General features: G+C 63.2%; 2 protein-coding genes across 4 annotated transcripts; both read left to right on the top strand.

Moving 5' to 3' along the window:
* Positions 1-1,768: 1,768 nt before the first annotated feature.
* On the top strand, positions 1,769-12,510 carry DTX1 (deltex E3 ubiquitin ligase 1; the record flags this gene model as incomplete). Its single annotated transcript, XM_080628707.1, has 9 exons — positions 1,769-2,027; positions 5,703-6,345; positions 9,199-9,260; positions 9,351-9,512; positions 9,728-9,789; positions 9,878-10,036; positions 10,137-10,298; positions 10,370-10,459; positions 12,286-12,510. The coding sequence occupies 9 exons, from the start codon at positions 1,769-1,771 to the stop codon at positions 12,508-12,510; spliced, it is 1,824 nt and encodes a 607-aa protein (XP_080484833.1).
* A 672-nt stretch (positions 12,511-13,182) lies between these two features.
* Positions 13,183-18,497, top strand: WSB2 (WD repeat and SOCS box containing 2). Of its 3 annotated transcripts, none has more exons than XM_080628645.1 (9): positions 13,183-13,457; positions 13,536-13,707; positions 14,312-14,544; positions 14,748-14,879; positions 15,209-15,309; positions 15,902-16,074; positions 16,274-16,387; positions 17,503-17,610; positions 17,801-18,112. In XM_080628645.1, exons 1-9 carry the CDS (start codon positions 13,442-13,444, stop codon positions 17,961-17,963), a joined length of 1,212 nt encoding a protein of 403 aa, XP_080484771.1. In that variant the 5' UTR covers positions 13,183-13,441; the 3' UTR covers positions 17,964-18,112. The 3 variants fall into 3 exon arrangements, with proteins under 3 accessions (XP_080484771.1, XP_080484770.1, XP_080484772.1); XM_080628644.1 differs by having other exon boundaries at positions 14,309-14,544; XM_080628646.1 differs by lacking the exons at positions 15,902-16,074; positions 16,274-16,387 and having other exon boundaries at positions 14,309-14,544; positions 17,801-18,497.
* Positions 18,498-18,558: the final 61 nt, after the last annotated feature.

Below are 18,558 nucleotides of genomic sequence, written 5' to 3'. Positions count from 1 at the left end.
GCTGTGCGTGTCCCTTGGTGTGGGTGCAGCCCTGCTGTGGGTGCCCAGTCCTAGTGCGTGGCCCCAGTGCTGGGTCTCAGCGCAGGTCCTTGGTCCGGGTGCGTGTCCCCGGTGTCGGTGCCCAGTCCTGGTCCAGGTCCCCAGCGCGGGACCGCAGTCCCGGTGCGTGTCCCGGGTGCGTGCTCCCGTTCCCGCTGCGTGACCCCGGTGCTGGTGCCCGATCCCGGTGCGGGTGCCCGGTCCCGATGCGTGTCCCGGATGCGTGTTCCCGGTGCCCGGTCCCGATGCGTGTCCCCGGCGCGGGTGCCCGCGCTGCCGTGCGCGCCGCCGCCGGTGCCCGTGGCTGCCTGGCGCTGGCGATCGCTGCCGCCGCCCGGCCCCGCGCCCGCCACCGCCGCCGCCGCCGCCGCTGCTCCCGGTGCGGATGCGGGTCCCGCTGCGGCGGCCGGAGGTCGCGGTGAGGAGCGCGGGCAATGCCGGGCGGCGGCGGCCATGGCGGGGCGGGGGGAGCCGGCTCCGGGGGAGGGGGCACCGAGCATCGGGGAAGGGGGGGGCTCCGTGCACCGGGAGCTGCGTGAAGCGGGGGGGACCGCGCACCGGGGGCTGCGTGAAGCGGGGGTGCGGGGGCTGCCGCGCACCGGGGGGACCGGGCAGCGGGGGTCGGGCCTGGCCTTCCCCCCCCCTCCAAAGCAGCCGGGGCCGGGGAAGGGGGGGTCCCGGTGTTGGGGTGAGGCTCCCCCGGCTCCGGCGGTGCTCGGGTCACGGCGGTCGCGGGGTGAGCACGGGGGGCACAAGCGTGTGGCGGCGGGAGGCTGCGTGCGTGTGTGTGAGCATCCCGGGGGGGCTGCGCTGCCGTGGGTCCCCGTGTCGCTGTGTCTGTGTCCCGCTGGCTGTGTCACCGGCTGCGTGTGTGCCCGTGTCTCTGTGTCACTGTGTCTGTGAGTGCGGGCTGTGTCCCTGTGTCTGTCTGCTTACGGCGGCTGTGCAGCAAACAACCGCCCTCCTTCAGACCCCCAGCCCCATCCTGGGGGTGCTGGGGGTGAGCTCGAGGCTGGGATGAGGAGCGGGGGGCCCGGGCTCACCCCCAGCCCGATGCCTGCAGTGCAGATCATCAATCACTGTGCCTGGAGTGGGCTCGGGGTCTGCGGGCTCCCCGCACCCTGACAGGGCAGGGAGAGATGGGGACCCCCATCCTATGGGACCCCAGCCTCCTCCCAGGGCAGAGACCAGGGTCTCCTGTCCGTCCCCCCCCGTGTCCCCCTTGTCCCCACTGTCACGGTGGAGGCCGGCAGCCGGCCGGGGCTGGCAGGGAGCCCACGCTGCCAGGGCTGCGGGCACAGCGGCCTCGCTGTCCCCCGGGCTCCATGGGAGTGATGGGCACCGTCCCCACGCTGCCACCCATCAGGGACCATGGGGTGACCGTGTCCGGGGCCCTGTTTTGCAGGTGACACCCCCGTTTGTTCACCCGCGGTGAGGTGCGGTGCGGCGGGGACAGCCCTGGAGCCAGCGAGGACGTGAGGAGGAAGAGGAGGAGGAGGCGCCTTGGGGACCGGCGCGGGGGTCCCGGTGGCGGCCCGGAGCCAGAGCCCTGCCGGCGCCGCACGGAGGAGCAAGGCCCGAGGAGGAGGGCGGTGATGGCTGCCCCCAGCGCGGGGTGTGCGGGGACCGGGCTGCGCGGGGACCGTGGGGACCGGGCAGGCAGCGCCCGCCTCTGCTGAGCGCCGGAGGAGCACCCCGAAGCGCTGCCCCGGTGTCGCTGTGCCCCGGCATGGCGCGGCAGGGAGCGGGGGCCATGCTGCCCGCCGGGGGCCTCGGCTTCCCCCCGCAGAACCTGGCCCGGGTGGTGGTGTGGGAGTGGCTGAACGAGCACGGGCGCTGGAGGCCCTACTCGGCCGCCGTGTGCCACCACATCGAGAACGTGCTGAAGGAGGACGCGCGCGGCAGCGTGGTGCTGGGGCAGGTTGATGTCCAGCTGGCGCCCTACATCATCGATCTCCAGTCCATGCACCAGTTCCGGCAGGACACGGGTAAGGGGATGGCGCTGAGACGGGAATAATCATCTGTCCATCCATCCATCCATCCATCATCCATACATCCATCCATCTATCTATGCATCCATCCATCATCCATCTATCTATGCATCCATCCATTCATCCATCCATCCATCATCCATCCATCCATCCATCATCCATTCATCCATCCATCATCCATCCATCCATCCATCCATCATCCATTCATCCATCCATCCATCCATCCATCATCCATCCATCCATCCATCCATCATCCATTCATCCATCCATCCATCCATGCATCCATCCATCCATCCATCCATCCGTGCATCCATCCATCCATCCATCTATCTATGCATCCATCCATCCATCATCCATCCATCCATCATCCATCCATCCATCCATCCATCATCCATCCATCCATCCATCATCCATCCATGCATCCGTGCATCCATCCATCCATCCATCTATCCATGCATCCATCCATCCATCCATCTATCCGTGCATCCATCCATCCATCCATCCATCCATCCATCCATCTATCCATGCATCCATCCATCCATGCATCCATCCATCCCTCCATACATCCATCCATCTGTGCATCCATCCATCCATCATCCATCCATCCATCCATCCATCCATGCATCCATCCATCCATCCATTCATCCACCATCCATCCCTCCATGCATCCATCCATGCATCCATCCATCCATCCATCCATTCATCCTCCATCCATCCATCCCTCCATCCACCCATCCATGCATCCATCCATGCATGCATCTATCCATACATCCATCCTTCCATCCATGCATCCATCCATCCATCCATTCATCCACCATCCATCCCTCCATGCATCCATCCATGCATCCATGCATCCATCCATCCATTCATCCTCCATCCATCCATCCCTCCATCCACCCATCCATGCATCCATCCATGCATGCATCTATCCATCCATCCATCCTTCCATCCATCCATCCTCCATCCCTTCATCCACCCATCCAGGCATCCATCCATGCATCCCTCCCTGCCTCCCTCCCTCCCTCCCTCCCTTCATCCATCCATCCATCCCTCCATCCATCCATCCATCCCTCCATGCATCCATCCATCCATGATCCACCCACCCACCCATATTCCCATCCATCTGTCCCTCCAATCCCTTCTCTCCTCCCCTCTTTCTTTCCCCCCATGGACCCCAGGAGGCTTCTCCAGGCCTTTCCTTTCCCCCTCCCCACTTCCCTCCTCCAGCATGGACCCCTGCCCAGGAGGGATGTATCCCAATGTCCCTCCCTCCCCTCTCGCCCCCAGTCAGGTGCTATGCTGAGTGGTGTGCCCCACTGGCCACCCCTTTGCCCCACAAAGCTGCTCCATCCCGGCTCCCCAGGGAACTGGGAATGCCCCAGTTTGGGCACTGGGAGCTGCTGACGGCGCCGTGCTGCAGCACACATCCAGGCCATGCATCCTGGGGGAAATCAGAGCTGGTCCACAGCCCAGACCCCATTAATGTGTCCCATTAAACTGGTGTGTGCTGGCTCTGCTGGTCCGGGTGCTGTCCCGGCCATCCCTGCATCCCCCATCACTCACCTGGGGACACACAGGGGCCATGCCAGAGCAGGACTCCATGGCCACCAGTGGCACCGTTCCTGGTCACCAGCCATGGCAAATGGCCCTGCATGCGGATGTGGTTCCTACAATGGGCTGGGGATCAAGACGAGGATGGAGCCAGGGACCTGTCACCCTTGTGCTGCTTCTGCCACTGAACCTGGCTCCAAATCGGACTCCGGCTGGACTTGGCAAAGGGCAGCTTGGCACCCGCAGCCCTGAGTCAGCATGGCAGGGCCCCATAGGGCTGCGGTGCCAGCGGGACACCCTGGCTGTCCCCACGCCAGCTCCTGCATCCTCTGACAGCAGGCATCTGGTGTCACATCCCATGGCCGGGTGCTCCTGGGGCCATGGCTGGGTTTGGGGCTGACACATCCCTGCTGGGAGCAAACTGGTGCTTCCTGGGATGTCCCTGGGTACCGCAGGGCTTGGGGACAGGGATGCTTGGAGAGGGATGTCATGGGAGGGGACATGGCTCCATCCTGTTGACCATCACCTCTTTGTGCTCCATCCCAGTACCTGCCACCATCCATCATCTCTGCCCCTGGATGAGGCTGGGGGCAGGAAGGTTTGGAGGCTGTTGGATGTCCTGGAGTCCCATGGTGCTCGGGGACATGAGGGTCCCTGTGTCGAGGGTGCTGCTGGTGCCTGCTGTGGCACGGGGACACCGGGAATGCAGGCAGGAGGCTGGGAGCAAGGAGGGGTTGGTTTGTGCCATACCTGGGGAGGGAGAAACCCAATCCAAACCAGCCATGGAGTGAAATGAGGTGACCCTGTTCCGAGTGCATTCCATCCTGGTGGCCCTTGGGGACACTGACTTGGCCCCGCGGCTGGTGGAGGGAACAGGGGATGTGGGGCTGGAGGAGCTGGTGGCTCCCGGGGACCTGTGTGTGCCCATATGGATGGGCTGGAATGTCCCCCCCTCATCTTTCCCTGCTCTGCGGCAGCGGGATGCGGGAAGAGGCTGCGAGTGCAAAGTGGGATGTGGGACATGGATGTGAGTGGGATGTGGGATGTGGGATGTGGGTATGAGTGTGCAGCAGGACGGGGGACATGAGCACAGGATGGATGTGAACACAAGTGGAATGCAGGGCATGATTTGAGCAGGATGTGGGTATGAGTGGGCAGCAGGATGGGGAACATGGACACAGGGATGGATGTGAACACAAGCGGGATGCAGGGCATGGATGTGAGTGGGATGTGGGCAGCAGGATAGGGAACATGGACACAGGGATGGATATGAACACAAGCGGGATGCAGGGCATGGATGTGAGCGGGATGTGGGCAGCAGGATAGGGAACATGGACACAGGGATGGATGTGAACACAAGCGGGATGCAGGGCATGGATGTGAGCGGGATGTGGGCAGCAGGATAGGGAACATGGACACAGGGATGGATGTGAACACAAGCGGGATGCAGGACATGGACATGGGATGGGGCTGGGCAGGATGAGCAGGCTGGAGCCTTCCTCCCGTGGGGCCGCGGCAGCGCTGCCTCAGCACCAGCTGGGCCGGGCTCTGCTGCCTGACCCGGGCACCGGCCCGTGATTAATGACCATCAATTAGCGCCATTAACGGGGCCAGGCGGGGATGGAGCCGAGCCAGGGGCAGCGGCAGCGCTCAGCCAGGGGCTGCAGCACCCGCACAGAGCAAGGGGCTGGGATGTGGCCATGGATGAGGGGTGGTGCCTCCGTGCTGAGGCTGCCAGCATCAGGCAGAGCCACAGCAGCTGCCAGGAAACCCCTTCTGACCGGGAAGTGCTGCAGGGACACAGGGATGGGATCCTGGCGGGGATGGGCCTGGAGCAAAGGGATGGGAAGAGGGGATGAGCGGCATCGCCCTTCCCATGGCGGCCGGGGCCGGGATCCTGGCTGTCAGCATCTCAGCCACTGGCTGAGCCATCACTGCTAATGGAGCATCCTGAGTGCCCAGTGAAAGCCCTCACGAGCCCTTCAGACACTGATTCCTCATAGAGCCATGGAATCAGCCCGGTTTGGATTGAAGGGACCCTTAAAGCTCCTCCAGTTCCAACCCCCTGGCACGGGCAGGGACACCTTCCACTGGGGGTGCTCACCCCCATTGTCTCCCCAGGGACCATGCGCCCCGTCCGGAGGAACTTCTATGACCCATCCTCAGCGCCGGGGAAGGGCATTGTGTGGGAATGGGAGAACGACAACAGCTCCTGGACCCCGTACGACATGGACATCTGCATCACCATCCAGAACGCCTACGAGAAGCAGCACCCCTGGCTGGACCTCTCCTCCCTGGGCTTCTGCTACCTCATCTACTTCAGCAGCATGTCCCAGATGAACCGGCAGACGCAGCGCAAGCGCCGGCTGCGGCGCCGCATGGACCTGGCCTATCCCCTCACCATGGGCTCCATCCCCAAGTCCCAGTCGTGGCCGGTGGGCACCAGCACGGGGACCCCCTGCTCCTGCCCGCAGTGCCTGCTGGTCAACAGCACCCGCGCTGCCTCCAACGCCATCCTGGCCTCCCAGCGCCGCAAGCTGTACCCGGGGGCGGTGCGGCAGAGCAGCACCTTCGCTGGCCCAGCGCTATGGCCCGTGGGGACGGGCGGCGCGGCCAAGGGCGAGGGGCTGCGGGTGCCCGGGGCCGGCTTCGCCCCCAGCCCCAGCGCGCCCGGCTCAGCGCCGCTGCCGGGGCTCAACAACCTCAACCGGCCCGGAACGCAGCGCGGGGCTGCCATCGGCGCCCGCGCCACCGTGCCCCCCGGGTGAGCGGGTGGGGATAAGGAGGTGGTACGGAGGGGTCAGGGCGGGCGCATGGAGCTAGGGGGAAGGGAGGTGATGGAGGTGACTTGTCCTCTGCTGGCACCGTGCAGCAGAGCTTCTGGGACCTGCAGGGCAGGCAGGAGAGGGCAGGAGTGGGCAGAGCGGGCAAGACGGGCAGGGGCAGGCAGGGACAGGCAGAGCAGGCAGGGCAGGCAGGACCTGGCAGGGCAGGCAGGGCAGGCAGGGGCAGGCAGTGGCGGTTGGGGCAGGCAGTGGCAGGCAAGGCAGGCAGGGGCAGACAGGACAGATGGGGGGGCAGGGCGGGCAGGGCAGGCAGGGCAGGCAGGACCTGGCAGGGCAGGCAGAGCAGGCAGGGGCAGGCAGAGCAGGCAGGGGCGGGCAGGACAGGCAGGGTGGGCAGGAGCGGGCAGGGGCAGGCAGGAGAAGGCAGGGCAGGCAGGACAGGCAGGGGCAGGCGGGGGCAGGCAGGGGCAGGCGGGGACAGGCAGGGCAGGCAGGGCAGGCAGGGCTGGCATGTTTCCTTCCCCTGCTGACACACTGCTTTTGCTTCCGTGTGCCCTGTCCCCGTCCCCATCACTGTCCCCGTACCAGCTCGCAGGTCCCATCCATGCATCCCCATGGACAGGTAGGAGGGGGCCAGGAAGACCTTGGTGGGGGACTGGGCTCTCCACCACTGCCCAGCCTCGGTGTGTGCAGGGGCAACTTTGGGAATGGGTGGGAGAACTCCTGCAGCCCCGGCTTGAGCTCATCACTGTGTGCAGCAGGGACCTGTGGCACCGGGCAGGGGCTGACACTGGTGGTGGGGGCTGCGGTCTGGCTGCTGAGCTGGGGCAGACCCCGTGAAGGAGAGCACTGGGGCACTGTGCAGAGCTCTGCTGTTGGGCTTCCTGCTTGTGCTTCATCCCAGTGCGTGTCCTGTGCCTGCCATCCCTCCATCCATCCATCATCCATCCATGCATCATCCATCCACCCATCCCTCCCTCCATCCCTCCCTCCATCCATCCCTCCATCCCTCCATCCATCCCTCCATCCCTCCATCCCTCCATCCATCCATCCATGCATCATCCATCCATGCATCATCCCTCCCTCCCTCCCTCCCTCCCTCCATCCCTCCATCCCTCCATCCCTCCCTCCATCCATCCCTCCATCCCTCCATCCATCCCTCCATCCCTCCATCCCTCCATCCATCCATCCATGCATCATCCATCCCTCCCTCCCTCCCTCCCTCCCTCCCTCCCTCCCTCCATCCCTCCATCCCTCCATCCCTCCATCCCTCCATCCCTCCCTCCCTCCCTCCCTCCATCCCTCCCTCCCTCCATCCCTCCATCCCTCCATCCCTCCCTCCCTCCATCCCTCCATCCCTCCATCCCTCCCTCCCTCCCTCCCTCCATCCCTCCCTCCCTCCCTCCATCCCTCCATCCCTCCATCCCTCCATCCCTCCATCCCTCCATCCCTCCATCCCTCCATCCCTCCATCCCTCCCTCCCTCCATCCCTCCATCCCTCCCTCCCTCCATCCCTCCATCCCTCCCTCCCTCCCTCCCTCCCTCCATCCATCCCTCCATCCCTCCATCCCTCCATCCATCCCTCCATCCATCCCTCCATCCATCCCTCCATCCATCTCTCCATCCATCTCTCCATCCATCTCTCCATCCATCTCTCCATCCATCTCTCCATCCATCTCTCCATCCATCTCTCCATCCATCTCTCCATCCATCCCTCCCTCCATCCATCCATCCATCCATCCCCCTGCCCATACATCTGTCCCTCTGCTTCCCAAGCCACACACAAGTCTCTCCATCCATCTCTCCACCCTCCTTCCCTCCACCCCACTGCTGTCACTGCTGTATCCCTACCTGCACATCAACCCCAGCTCCCCCCCAGATGTGCCTGCACTCACACGTGCCTGCGCTCCCAGCTGCACACCCAGCCTGGCACACATGGGTGCACACCAGCACCCTGCACACATGGGTGCCTGCCCAGACACGTGTGCACACACGTGCGCATGCGGATGTGCTCTGAGTCAGTGGGTGAGCAGATGGGGAGGCTGCAGTCATCACCCTGGGGGTCTTGGTGCTGGTACCCTTGAAGGGGCTTTTGAGGCATGGGAGTGGTGGCCAGGGTGAGCTGGTGAGGTGCAGGTCCTGTGGGGAGGATGAGGGACATTCGGTATCACTGTGGAGCATCCCAGTAAAGGACGTGGAGCTGTTGGAGCGAGGCCAGAGGAGGCCACGGGGATGCTGCAAGGGCTGGAGCAGCTCTGCTCTGGAGCCAGGCTGAGAGAGCTGGGCTGGGGCAGCCTGGAGAAGAGAAGGCTCCTGAAGGGGAGACCTGAGAGCAGCTCCAGTGCCTAAAGGGGCTGCAGGAAACCTGGAGAGGGGCTTGGGACAAGGGCCTGTAGGGACAGGCCAAGGGGAATGGCTTTAACCTGCCCGAGGGGAGACTGAGCTGAGCTCTTAGGCAGAAGCTCTTCCCTGTGAGGGTGCTGAGGCGCTGGCCCAGGGTGCCCAGAGAAGCTGTGGCTGCCCCATCCCTGGCAGTGTTCAAGGCCAGGTTGGACACAGGGGCTTGGAGCAAGCTGCTCCAGTGGAAGGGGTCCCTGCCCGTGGCAGGGGTTGGAGCTGGAGGAGCTTTAAGGTCCCTTCCAACCCAAACCAGGCTGGGATTCTGTGATCCCATGGTATCACCAGGGATGGACACATGCCCTGGGTGACAGCCCTGTGTAGTGGGACATCAGCCCCTAAGGCTGTGTCCCCCATCTGCCCTGTTTCCCACGGGGACCTTCCATGTGCAGAGGGGACGGTGCTGAGCCCCTTCTCCTCCTGTCTCCATGCAGGGTCCCAGCTCTCCCAGTCAAGAACCTGAACAGCACCGGCCCCATCCACCCGGCCCTCGCAGGTAAGGGGAGCCACAGGGGGGTGGCACCGGCGGCGGGACGGATGCAGGGACATGGCGGGGACGGACACACAGCTCCTGTTCCCGGGGCAGGGATGACGGGAATCCTCATGTGTGCCGCGGGGCTGCCCGTCTGCCTGACCCGCGCCCCCAAACCCATCCTGCACCCGCCGCCCGTCAGCAAGAGCGACATCAAACCCGTGCCCGGCATCAACGGCATCTGCAGGAAGACCAAGAAGAAGCACCTCAAAAAGAGTAAGGAGCTGATGGTGTCCTGCACACCCTCGGGTACCCTGCCAGGGGGAAACTGAGGCCCATGAGATGGGACCCCGAGGGATGCGCTGGAGGGTTTTGAGGGGATGCCCATGCTCCTCATTGCCTCAGGGTGCCCCCATGCTGGTGGCAGGGGGTGATGGGGTTCAGGGCCCCATGGGCAGGCCCTGATGGTATCCCCCCCTTGCCCATGGCAGGCAAGACCCCCGAGGACGTGGTCCGTCGGTACATCCAGAAGGTGAAGAACCCCCCGGATGAGGTGAGCGGGGATCCCTGTGCACTGCAGCTCGGGCTGGGAGCCGGGGGTGACCTCCCCATCCCATCCCATCCCATCCCATTCCCGGCAGGATTGCACCATCTGCATGGAGCGCCTGGTCACCTCCTCCGGCTACGAGGGTGTGCTGAGCCACAGGGGCATCAAGCCGGAGCTGGTGGGCAGGCTGGGCCGGTGCGGGCACATGTACCACCTCCTCTGCCTGCTGGCCATGTACAACAACGGCAACAAGGTGAGCGCATCCCTGCCATGGGGACACCCCCCATGGTCACCGTTCCCTGGGGATGCTGGGGAAGGAGGTGCTGCCCCTGATGCCCCCGGTACCGGTGCAGGACGGCAGCCTGCAGTGCCCCACGTGTAAGGCCATTTATGGGGAGAAGACGGGCACGCAGCCCCCCGGGAAGATGGAATTCCACCTCATCCCCCATTCCCTTCCGGGCTACACCGACTCCAAAACCATCCGGATTGTCTACGACATTCCTACCGGGATCCAGGTGAGGATCCCACTGCCGGGATGGGCCCCCCCCCTTCCTGGATACCTGCTCACCCGCTGCATTCCCACCAGGGCCCCGAGCATCCCAATCCGGGGAAGAAGTTCACGGCGCGCGGCTTCCCGCGGCACTGCTACCTGCCCGACAATGAGAAGGGCAGGAAGGTGAGGGAGCCCGGGCTGGGTGGGAATGGGATGGGAATGGGACGGAGAATGATGAGGATGGGATAGAATGGGATGGAAGAGCAATCAGATGGGAAAGGAATGGGATGGGAAGAGATGGGATGGGAAAGGAATGGGATGGGAAAGGAATGGGATGGGACAGGACAGGACTGGGACTGGAATGGGAAAGGAAGGGAAAGGAAGGGAAGGGAAGGGAAGGGAAGGGAAGGGAAGGGAAGGGAAGGAGGAAGGGAAGGGAAGGGAAGGGAAGGGAAGGAAGGAAGGGAAAGGAAGGGAAGGGAAGCGAAAGGGAGGGAAGGGAAAGGAAAGGGAAAGGAAAGGAAAGGAAAGGAAAGGAAAGGAAAGGAAAGGAAAGGAGGGGAAAGGAAGGGAAGGGAAAGGAAGGGAAAGGAAGGGAAGGGAAAGGAAGGGAAGGAAAGGAAAGGAAGGGAAGGGAAAGGAAGGAAGGGAAGAAAGGAAAGGAAGGGAAGGAAAGGAAAGGAAGGGAAAGGAAGGGAAGGGAAGGGAAAGGAAGGGAAAGGAAAGGAAAGGGAAGGGAAGGGAAAGGAAGGGAAAGGAAAGGAAAGGAAAGGAAAGGAAAGGAAAGGAAAGGAAAGGAAAGGAAAGGAAAGGAAAGGAGGGGAAAGGAAGGGAAAGGAAGGAAGGGAAGGGAAGGGAAGGGAAGGGAAGGGAAGGGAAGGGAAGGGAAGGGAAAGGAAGGGAAGGAAAGGAAGGGAAGGGAAAGGAAGGGAAGGGAAAGGAAGGGAAGGGAAAGGAAAGGAAAGGAAAGGAAAGGAAAGGAGGGGAAAGGAAGGGAAAGGAAGGGAAGGGAAAGGAAAGGGAAAGGAAGGGAAGGGAAGGAAAGGAAGGGAAGGGAAAGGAAAGGAAGGGAAAGGAAAGGAAGGGAAGGGAAAGGAAAGGAAAGGAAAGGAAAGGAAAGGAAAGGAAAGGAAAGGAAAGGAAAGGAAGGGAAGGGAAGGGAAAGGAAGGGAAAGGAAAGGAAGGGAAAGGAAAGGAAGGGAAAGGAAAGGAAGGGAAGGGAAAGGAAAGGAAAGGAAAGGAAAGGAAAGGAAAGGAAAGGAAAGGAAAGGAAAGGAAAGGAAAGGAAAGGAAAGGAAAGGAAGGGAAAGGAAAGGAAGGGAAGGGAAAGGAAGGGAAGGGAAGGGAAAGGAAAGGAAAGGAAAGGAAAGGAAAGGAAAGAAAGGAAAGGAAAGGAAGGGAAAGGAAGGGAAGGGAAGGGAAGCGAAAGGAAGGGAAGGGAAAGGAGGGGAAAGGAAGGGAAGGGAAGGGAAAAGGAAAGGAAAGGAAGCGAAGGGAAGGGAAAGGAAGGGAAGGGAAGGAAAGGAAGGGAAGAGAAAGGAAGGGAAAGGAAGGGAAGGGAAAGGAAAGGAAAGGAAAGGAAAGGAAAAGGAAAGGAAAGGAAAGGAAAGGAAGGGAAAGGAAGGGAAAGGAAGGGAAGGGAAAGGAGGGGAAAGGAAGGGAAGGGAAAGGAAAGGAAAGGAAGCGAAGGGAAGGGAAGGGAAGGAAGGGAAGGGAAAGGAAAGGAAAGGAAGGGGGAAGGGGAAGGGAAAGGAGGGAAGGGAAGGGAAGGGAAAGGAAGGGAAGGGAAAACTGGGATAGAATGCAAAGGGATGGGATGGGATGGGATAAGAAGAAATGGGGAGGATGCAGCAGTGGTGCCGCAGGGCTGGGACGCGCCACAGGCAAGGCTGGCACCCGTGGGCACCGTGATGGGGTGAATCCTGCCCCTGGGGTGCTGGGGCCGTGCCGGGCGGGAGGGGGTCTGGGGGTGCCGCGGGGCCAGCCACGGCCGTGCCCGCCCGCCGCAGGTGCTGAAGCTGCTGATCGTGGCCTGGGACCGGCGGCTCATCTTCACCATCGGCACCTCCAACACCACGGGCGAGTCGGACACGGTGGTGTGGAACGAGATCCACCACAAGACCGAGTTCGGCTCCAACCTCACGGGCCACGGCTACCCCGACCCCAACTACCTGGACAACGTCCTGGCCGAGCTGCTGGCCCAGGGCGTCTCCGAGGCCACCCTGAAGGACTGAGGCCACGGTGAGGGGCTCCCGTCGCCTCCTCACCCCGTGCCCCACCGCCGCCGCCTGCGCCGCTTCGCTGCCGACTCCGCAGCCCAGCCGGGTGGGCTCGGGTCGTCGTCGTCCGTGTCCCGTCCCCCCCCCCCCCCGGTTCATCCTGGGCCACCCGGTGCCCCCCGTGTCCCTGTGTTGTCCCCCATTCATCCCGCTCATCGTGGGCTGGTGCTTTTGTCACGCGTGGGCTCCTGGCGTGCCGCCCGCCCCACGGAGCCGCGTACAGCCGGTGCCGTGTGTACATCTCCGTGTAACAGAATACACCCCGCGCCGGGACAGCGTCCCCGTGTGCCCTGTGTGGATCTGCGCCTTCCCGGTGGGATGGTCCCGGTGGGAATGTCGCTGAGAAAGGAGGGCATTCACGGTTGCGGGGATGCTGGGCGGGCAAAGGGGCGCTTTGGGTACCCCCCGTGGTCAGAGGAACACGAGTGTGGGTGTGCGGGGGGGTTCCAGCACCGCGCTCCCCGCACATGGGTACCGGGAGAGGCTGGGGGGCGCTGGGACTACAACTCCCAGCATGCCCCGCGGCGAGGGCGGGCATAGATGTGCGATGAGGAGGCGCGGGGCATGATGGGAGTTGTAGTCCCTGCTGCCGGGCTTCAGGTGCTTGGCCCCGGGGCTGCAGAGGAGGCTCGGTGCTAGGGGAGGGCACCGAGAGGAGCCACTGCCGGGAGTGCCCCGTGTAGGTGCCGGGTCCTCGGGGTGCCGCTGCCGGGGGTGTCCCCGGTGCCCCGGGGCGGTGCTAGGGGAGGCGGAGCAGCAGGAGGCGGTACCGGTTGTCCCCTCCCTTCGCCGCCGCTTCCGCAGCGCTGGGCCTGGTGCCGGCCCCGCGGAGGCCGCGCCCGGCCCGGCTGGGCCTTGCCGTGGCCGGGCGGGCCGCGGAGCCGCCATGAAGCCGGTGGGAGGTGAGGCGGGCCCGGGACGGGGGGCAGCGGGGCCGGGCAGGGGGCAGCCGGGCCGCGGTAACGCGCTGTGCTCCGCAGAGGAGCCGGTGCTGCTGGCGGAGCTGAAGCCGGGCCGGCCCCAGCGCTACGACTGGAAATCGAGCTGCGAGACCTGGAGCGTCGCCTTCTCCCCCGATGGAGCCTGGTTCGCGTGGTCGCAGGGGCACTGCGTGGTGAAGCTGATCCCGTGGCCGCTGCGGGAGCCCGAGCTGTGAGTGCGGGGTCATGGATCAGCGGGAGCCTGGGCTGGGTGAGGAGGGACCTGAAAGCGCCTCCAGTTCCAACCCCTGCCACGGGCAGGGACCCCTTCCACTGGAGCAGCTTGCTCCAAGCCCCTGTGTCCAACCTGGCCTTGAACACTGCCAGGGATGGGGCAGCCACAGCTTCTCTGGGCACCCTGGGCCAGCGCCTCAGCACCCTCACAGGGAAGAGCTTCTGCCTAAGAGCTCATCTCAGTCTCCCCTCGGGCAGGTTCAAGCCATTCCCCTTGGCCTGTCCCTACAGGCCCTTGTCCCAAGCCCCTCTCCATGTTTCCTGCAGCCCCTTTAGGCACTGGAGCTGCTCTCAGGTCTCCCCTTCAGGAGCCTTCTCTTCTCCAGGCTGCCCCAGCCCAGCTCTCTCAGCCTGGCTCCAGAGCAGAGCTGCTCCAGCCCTCGCAGCATCCCCATGGCTTCCTCTGCACTCACATGGCTTCCTCTGCACTCACCCTCTATAGTAAAAGATTCACCTCTTGCTCTTTCACCTCTCAGACTGAGCGCGTTCCCCCTTGTCCTGTCCCCTGTGATCCTTCCCTACCTCCCTCCTTTCTCCAGCAGCTGTAAAGCCCCGGAGCGCAAGACCCGCAGCAGCAAGGCAGAGGCCAGGAGCCGAGCGGTGGCCAAGGAGAAGACCCTGGAGTGTGGCCAGATCGTGTGGGGCTTGGCCTTCAGCGCCTGGCCGGCGGCAGAGGAGGGGGACACGGACCCTGCCTGCACCGTGGGGCTTCCCTGCCTCATCCTGGCCACCGGGCTCAACGATGGGCAGATCAAGGTCTGGGAGGTGCAGACAGGTGAGGGGACGTTGCCAGCAGTGGAAGCACTCCTGGCTTCGTGTCTGCCCCCTTGGAAGGAGATCCCATCTCCATCCTTCCCTGACCGCTTCCCTGTGTTGAGCAGAAGCCCCTGCCCTGGCCCAAGCGGGGCTGCCTGCATGTGAGGGGCACTGCCTTGTCCCCCATGGAGGGATGGCGCTGAGCACGGCTCCTCTCTGCAGGACACCTCCTCTTCAGCCTCTTGGGGCACGAGGATGTTGTCAGAGACCTGAGCTTCGCTCCCAATGGAAGCCTCATCCTTGTGTCAGCCTCGCGGGACAAGACCCTGCGCGTGTGGGACCTCAGCAGAGATGGTAGGAGCATGCAGGGATTCCCTGTGATAGATCACCCCTGGCTCAGGCTGGGCTTTGGGATAGGGGGGGAGAAACCCACGTCAGCAGGGGAGATGGTGGGAAAGGATCTTTGGTGACAGGGATGAAGGCAGAAGGGGACAGTTCCACAACATCCTCTTCCAGATGGGACCTGGGAGGTGCAGGAGGGGGTTGTCAGTGAACAGAGCTCAGGATCTGCCCAGGGAACCGCCAGCTCTACGTGTATTGGGAAAGGGAGGGCAGAACAGGGGCAGGGCCCAGTGCTGCCTCTGGGGCTCCCCTGTTGTCACTGCCATGTCTCCTGTCCCCAGGGCGGCAGGTCCAGGTGCTGTCGGGCCACGTGCAGTGGGTCTATTGCTGCTCCATCTCCCCAGACTGCAGCATGCTCTGCTCCGCCGCTGGAGAGAAGTCGGTGAGTCCCAAGGGATGCAGCCATAGAATTGTGGAATCAGGGAATGGTTTGGGTTGGAAGGGACCTTAAAGCTCCTCCAGCTCCAACCCCTGCCACGGGCACGGACCCCTTCCACTGGAGCAGCTTGCTCCAAGCCCCTGTGTCCAACCTGGCCTTGAACACTGCCAGGGATGGGGCAGCCACAGCTTCTCTGGGCACCCTGGGCCAGCGCCTCAGCACCCTCACAGGGAAGAGCTTCTGCCTTATCTCCAACCTGAACGTGCCCTGTTTCAGTCTGAACCCATCACCCCTTGTCCTATCACTGCAGTCCCTGATGCAGAGCCCCTCTCCAGCATCCCTGTAGCTCCCTTCAGACACTGGAAGCTGCTCTGAGGTCTCTGCTCAGTTTCTCTGCTCCAGGCTGAGCAGCCCCATCCCGTGTCCCACTGCATCCAGCACTGCCCTCAGCCCTCCGCGTCCCTAGCACAAGAAGCACCCCTGGGGCCAGGCCAGATCCTCACTTGCTCCTCAGCCACCTGGGCTCTGCATGGAGGAGCTTGGACCAGGGCCGGTGCTTCTTAAACCCTGAGATGCTTGTGCTGTGCTCCCGCAGGTGCTGCTGTGGAGCATGCGCTCCTACGCGCTGATCCGGAGGCTGGAGGGGCACCAGAGCAGCGTGGTGTCCTGTGACTTCTCCCCAGACTCTGCTCTCCTTGTCACAGCCTCCTACGACGCCTGTGTCATCATGTGGGACCCCTACACCGGGGAGCAGCTGAGGACACTGCGGTACGGGGATGGGGATGGGACAGGGAACATGGCAAAAGGGGGTTTGGAAGGGCTGAATGTGGCCTTCTCCCCATGGCCACCACCTCTCCGCTGTTTCCAGTCTGAAAGGGGCTTCTGGCCCCTCTGCCAGCCCCAGAGCAGTGGGGATGGGGCTTGTGGCAGCCTGGGGGTGATGCTGGGCTTGTTCTCCCCACCGCAGCCACGTCCCCCTGCACTCAGCGCTGGATGACAGCAGCGAGGTCCACACCAGCTCCCTGCGCTCCGTCTGCTTCTCCCCTGAGGGCCTCTACCTGGCCACGGTGGCAGATGACAGGTCAGTGACCTCCTTGGGGACCTCCAGTGGGAAGAGGGTCCCAGGAAGACACCACCAAAAGGAACCAGGAGCTCGGGATGTGTCAGTGGGGAGCAGATCTTGTGTGGAAGGTCCCCACCAATGCTTGCTGTTAAGGGGAAAGGACAGGATGCCTGGGACACCATGGCTGGGGCAAGGTCAGGGCAGTGTCACCCCTCTAAGCAATGAGCTGGAGCCCGTGTCCTGTTTGCCTCCCTCATGTGCCCCTCAGCACAGTCACTAGCTCTGTCTGCATCCAGCTCAGCTCTGCAGAGCACAGTGCCACCCAGATTGGGGCAACCCGAACACAACTTTAAGCTGGGCAGAGTGGATGGAGCAGCCCTGAGGAGAAGGACTTGGGGGTGTTGGTCAATGAGAAGCTCCCCATGACCCAGCTTCAGTGTGTGCTTGAGCCCAGAACCCCCCCTCTGTGTGCTGGGCTGCACCCCCAGAGCGTGAGCAGCAGCTCAGGGAGGGGATCCTGCCCCTCTGCTGTGCTCTGGGGAGACCCCCCCTGCAGCCCTGATCCAGCTCTGGGGCAGCAGCACAAGAGGGACGTGGAGCTGTTGGAGCGAGGGCAGAGGAGGCCATGGGGATGCTGCGAGGGCTGGAGCAGCTCTGCTCTGGAGCCAGGCTGAGAGAGCTGGGCTGGGGCAGCCTGGAGAAGAGAAGGCTCCTGAAGGGGAGACCTGAGAGCAGCTCCAGTGCCTAAAGGGGCTGCAGGAAACCTGGAGAGGGGCTTGGGACAAGGGCTTGTAGGGCCAGGCCAAGGGGAATGGCTTTAACCTGCCAGAGGGGAGACTGAGATGAGCTCTTAGGCAGAAGCTCTTCCCTGTGAGGGTGCTGAGGCGCTGGCCCAGGGTGCCCAGAGAAGCTGTGGCTGCCCCATCCCTGGCAGTGCTCAAGGCCAGGTTGGACACAGGGGCTTGGAGCAAGCTGCTCCAGTGGAAGGGGTCCCTGCCCGTGGCAGGGGTTGGAGCTGGAGGAGCTTTAAGGTCCCTTCCAACCCAAACCATTCTATGAACCCAGAGGCTTTATCTGATCTTCAGGGCTGTGTGGATGAGGTCTGACGTGTTCTCCCCTCCTTTCCTCCTTAGGCTCCTGAGGATCTGGGCATTGGAGCTGCGCTCTCCAGTTGCATTTGCTCCCATGACCAACGGCCTGTGCTGCATGTACTTCCCACACGGTGGTTTCATTGCAACAGGGTATGTATGTGTGAGGGGAGAGCAGAGGGACACGTGGCTGCTCACCACATTCCCGGCTTCCCTGGGGCTGCAGGCTGGTTTCCTGGGCTGGGGAATGCCTGTGCCTGCAGCAAGCTCGGGATATATGGGGATAATTGAGCCTGCTTGTGTCCCTCTTGCCCTGTGCTCACTCCTTTGGGTCCTGTTGCAGGACCAGGGATGGCCACGTCCAGTTCTGGACCGCTCCAAGGGTCCTCTCATCACTGAAGCACTTGTGCCGCAAGGCTCTGCGCACCTTCCTCACAACATACCAGGTCCTGGCGCTCCCCATTCCCAGGAAGCTGAAGGAATTCCTCACTTACCGGACCTTTTAAAGCAGGATGCAATGTGGATGCACGGAGGTGAGAGCCCTCTGCCTGGTGGCAGGGCTTGGCCTGGGTTGGAGGAGGCACCACACGACGACGTCACGCTGATGCCTGAGCCATGGGGCAGGATTGCTGCTGCCCTCCTTTTGAGGCTGCCTCGGGGAGTGTGGAGGGGCTTTTTGGTGTAATAATACTAGAACCCAGCAAAAACGCATGCAGAGGGCAAGGGGCACGGCGTGGTGGCCCTGCAGGGGACACGGGTCCCACTGTCCCCCTGCTGTCTGCAAGCTATGGGGTAGGTGCTTTCGTTTCCAAGTGCAGTGTTGTGGGGTGAAGGTCTGCAGCAGAGCTTTTGGTGTTTGTGAGTTCAGGGCTACAACCACCCCTGGCAAAACCCACCCTGACGGGATCAGCCTCTACAGTAGCTTAATTCCCTGAGGAATGCGGGCCGTGCCGGCCACTGGTCAGGCTGTGAGCTGGACAAAGCCCTGCAGCTCCCCACGGACTCAGTGGCAGCGATGGCAGAATAAAGAGTTGATTCCTCACATCTTTACTCCTGGCTCTAGAGGTGACCTGGGCATTGCGGGCAGGGATGGCCCCAGCC

The sequence above is a fragment of the Psittacula echo genome (genome assembly GCF_963264785.1).
Source record: "Psittacula echo genome assembly, chromosome: 13".
Classification (NCBI taxonomy): domain Eukaryota; kingdom Metazoa; phylum Chordata; class Aves; order Psittaciformes; family Psittacidae; genus Psittacula; species Psittacula echo.
The sequence above is the reverse complement of the archived record's forward strand: the minus strand, read 5'-3'. Positions and strand labels throughout refer to the sequence as shown.

Excerpts from the sequence above, each read along its gene's own strand:
- WSB2 (XM_080628644.1), top strand. Across the intron at positions 13,708-14,308 it reads CCGCTGCGGGAGCCCGAGCT|CAGCTGTAAAGCCCCGGAGC; the intron begins GTGAGTGCGGGG and ends TCCTTTCTCCAG. Across the intron at positions 16,075-16,273 it reads GAGCAGCTGAGGACACTGCG|CCACGTCCCCCTGCACTCAG; the intron begins GTACGGGGATGG and ends TCCCCACCGCAG.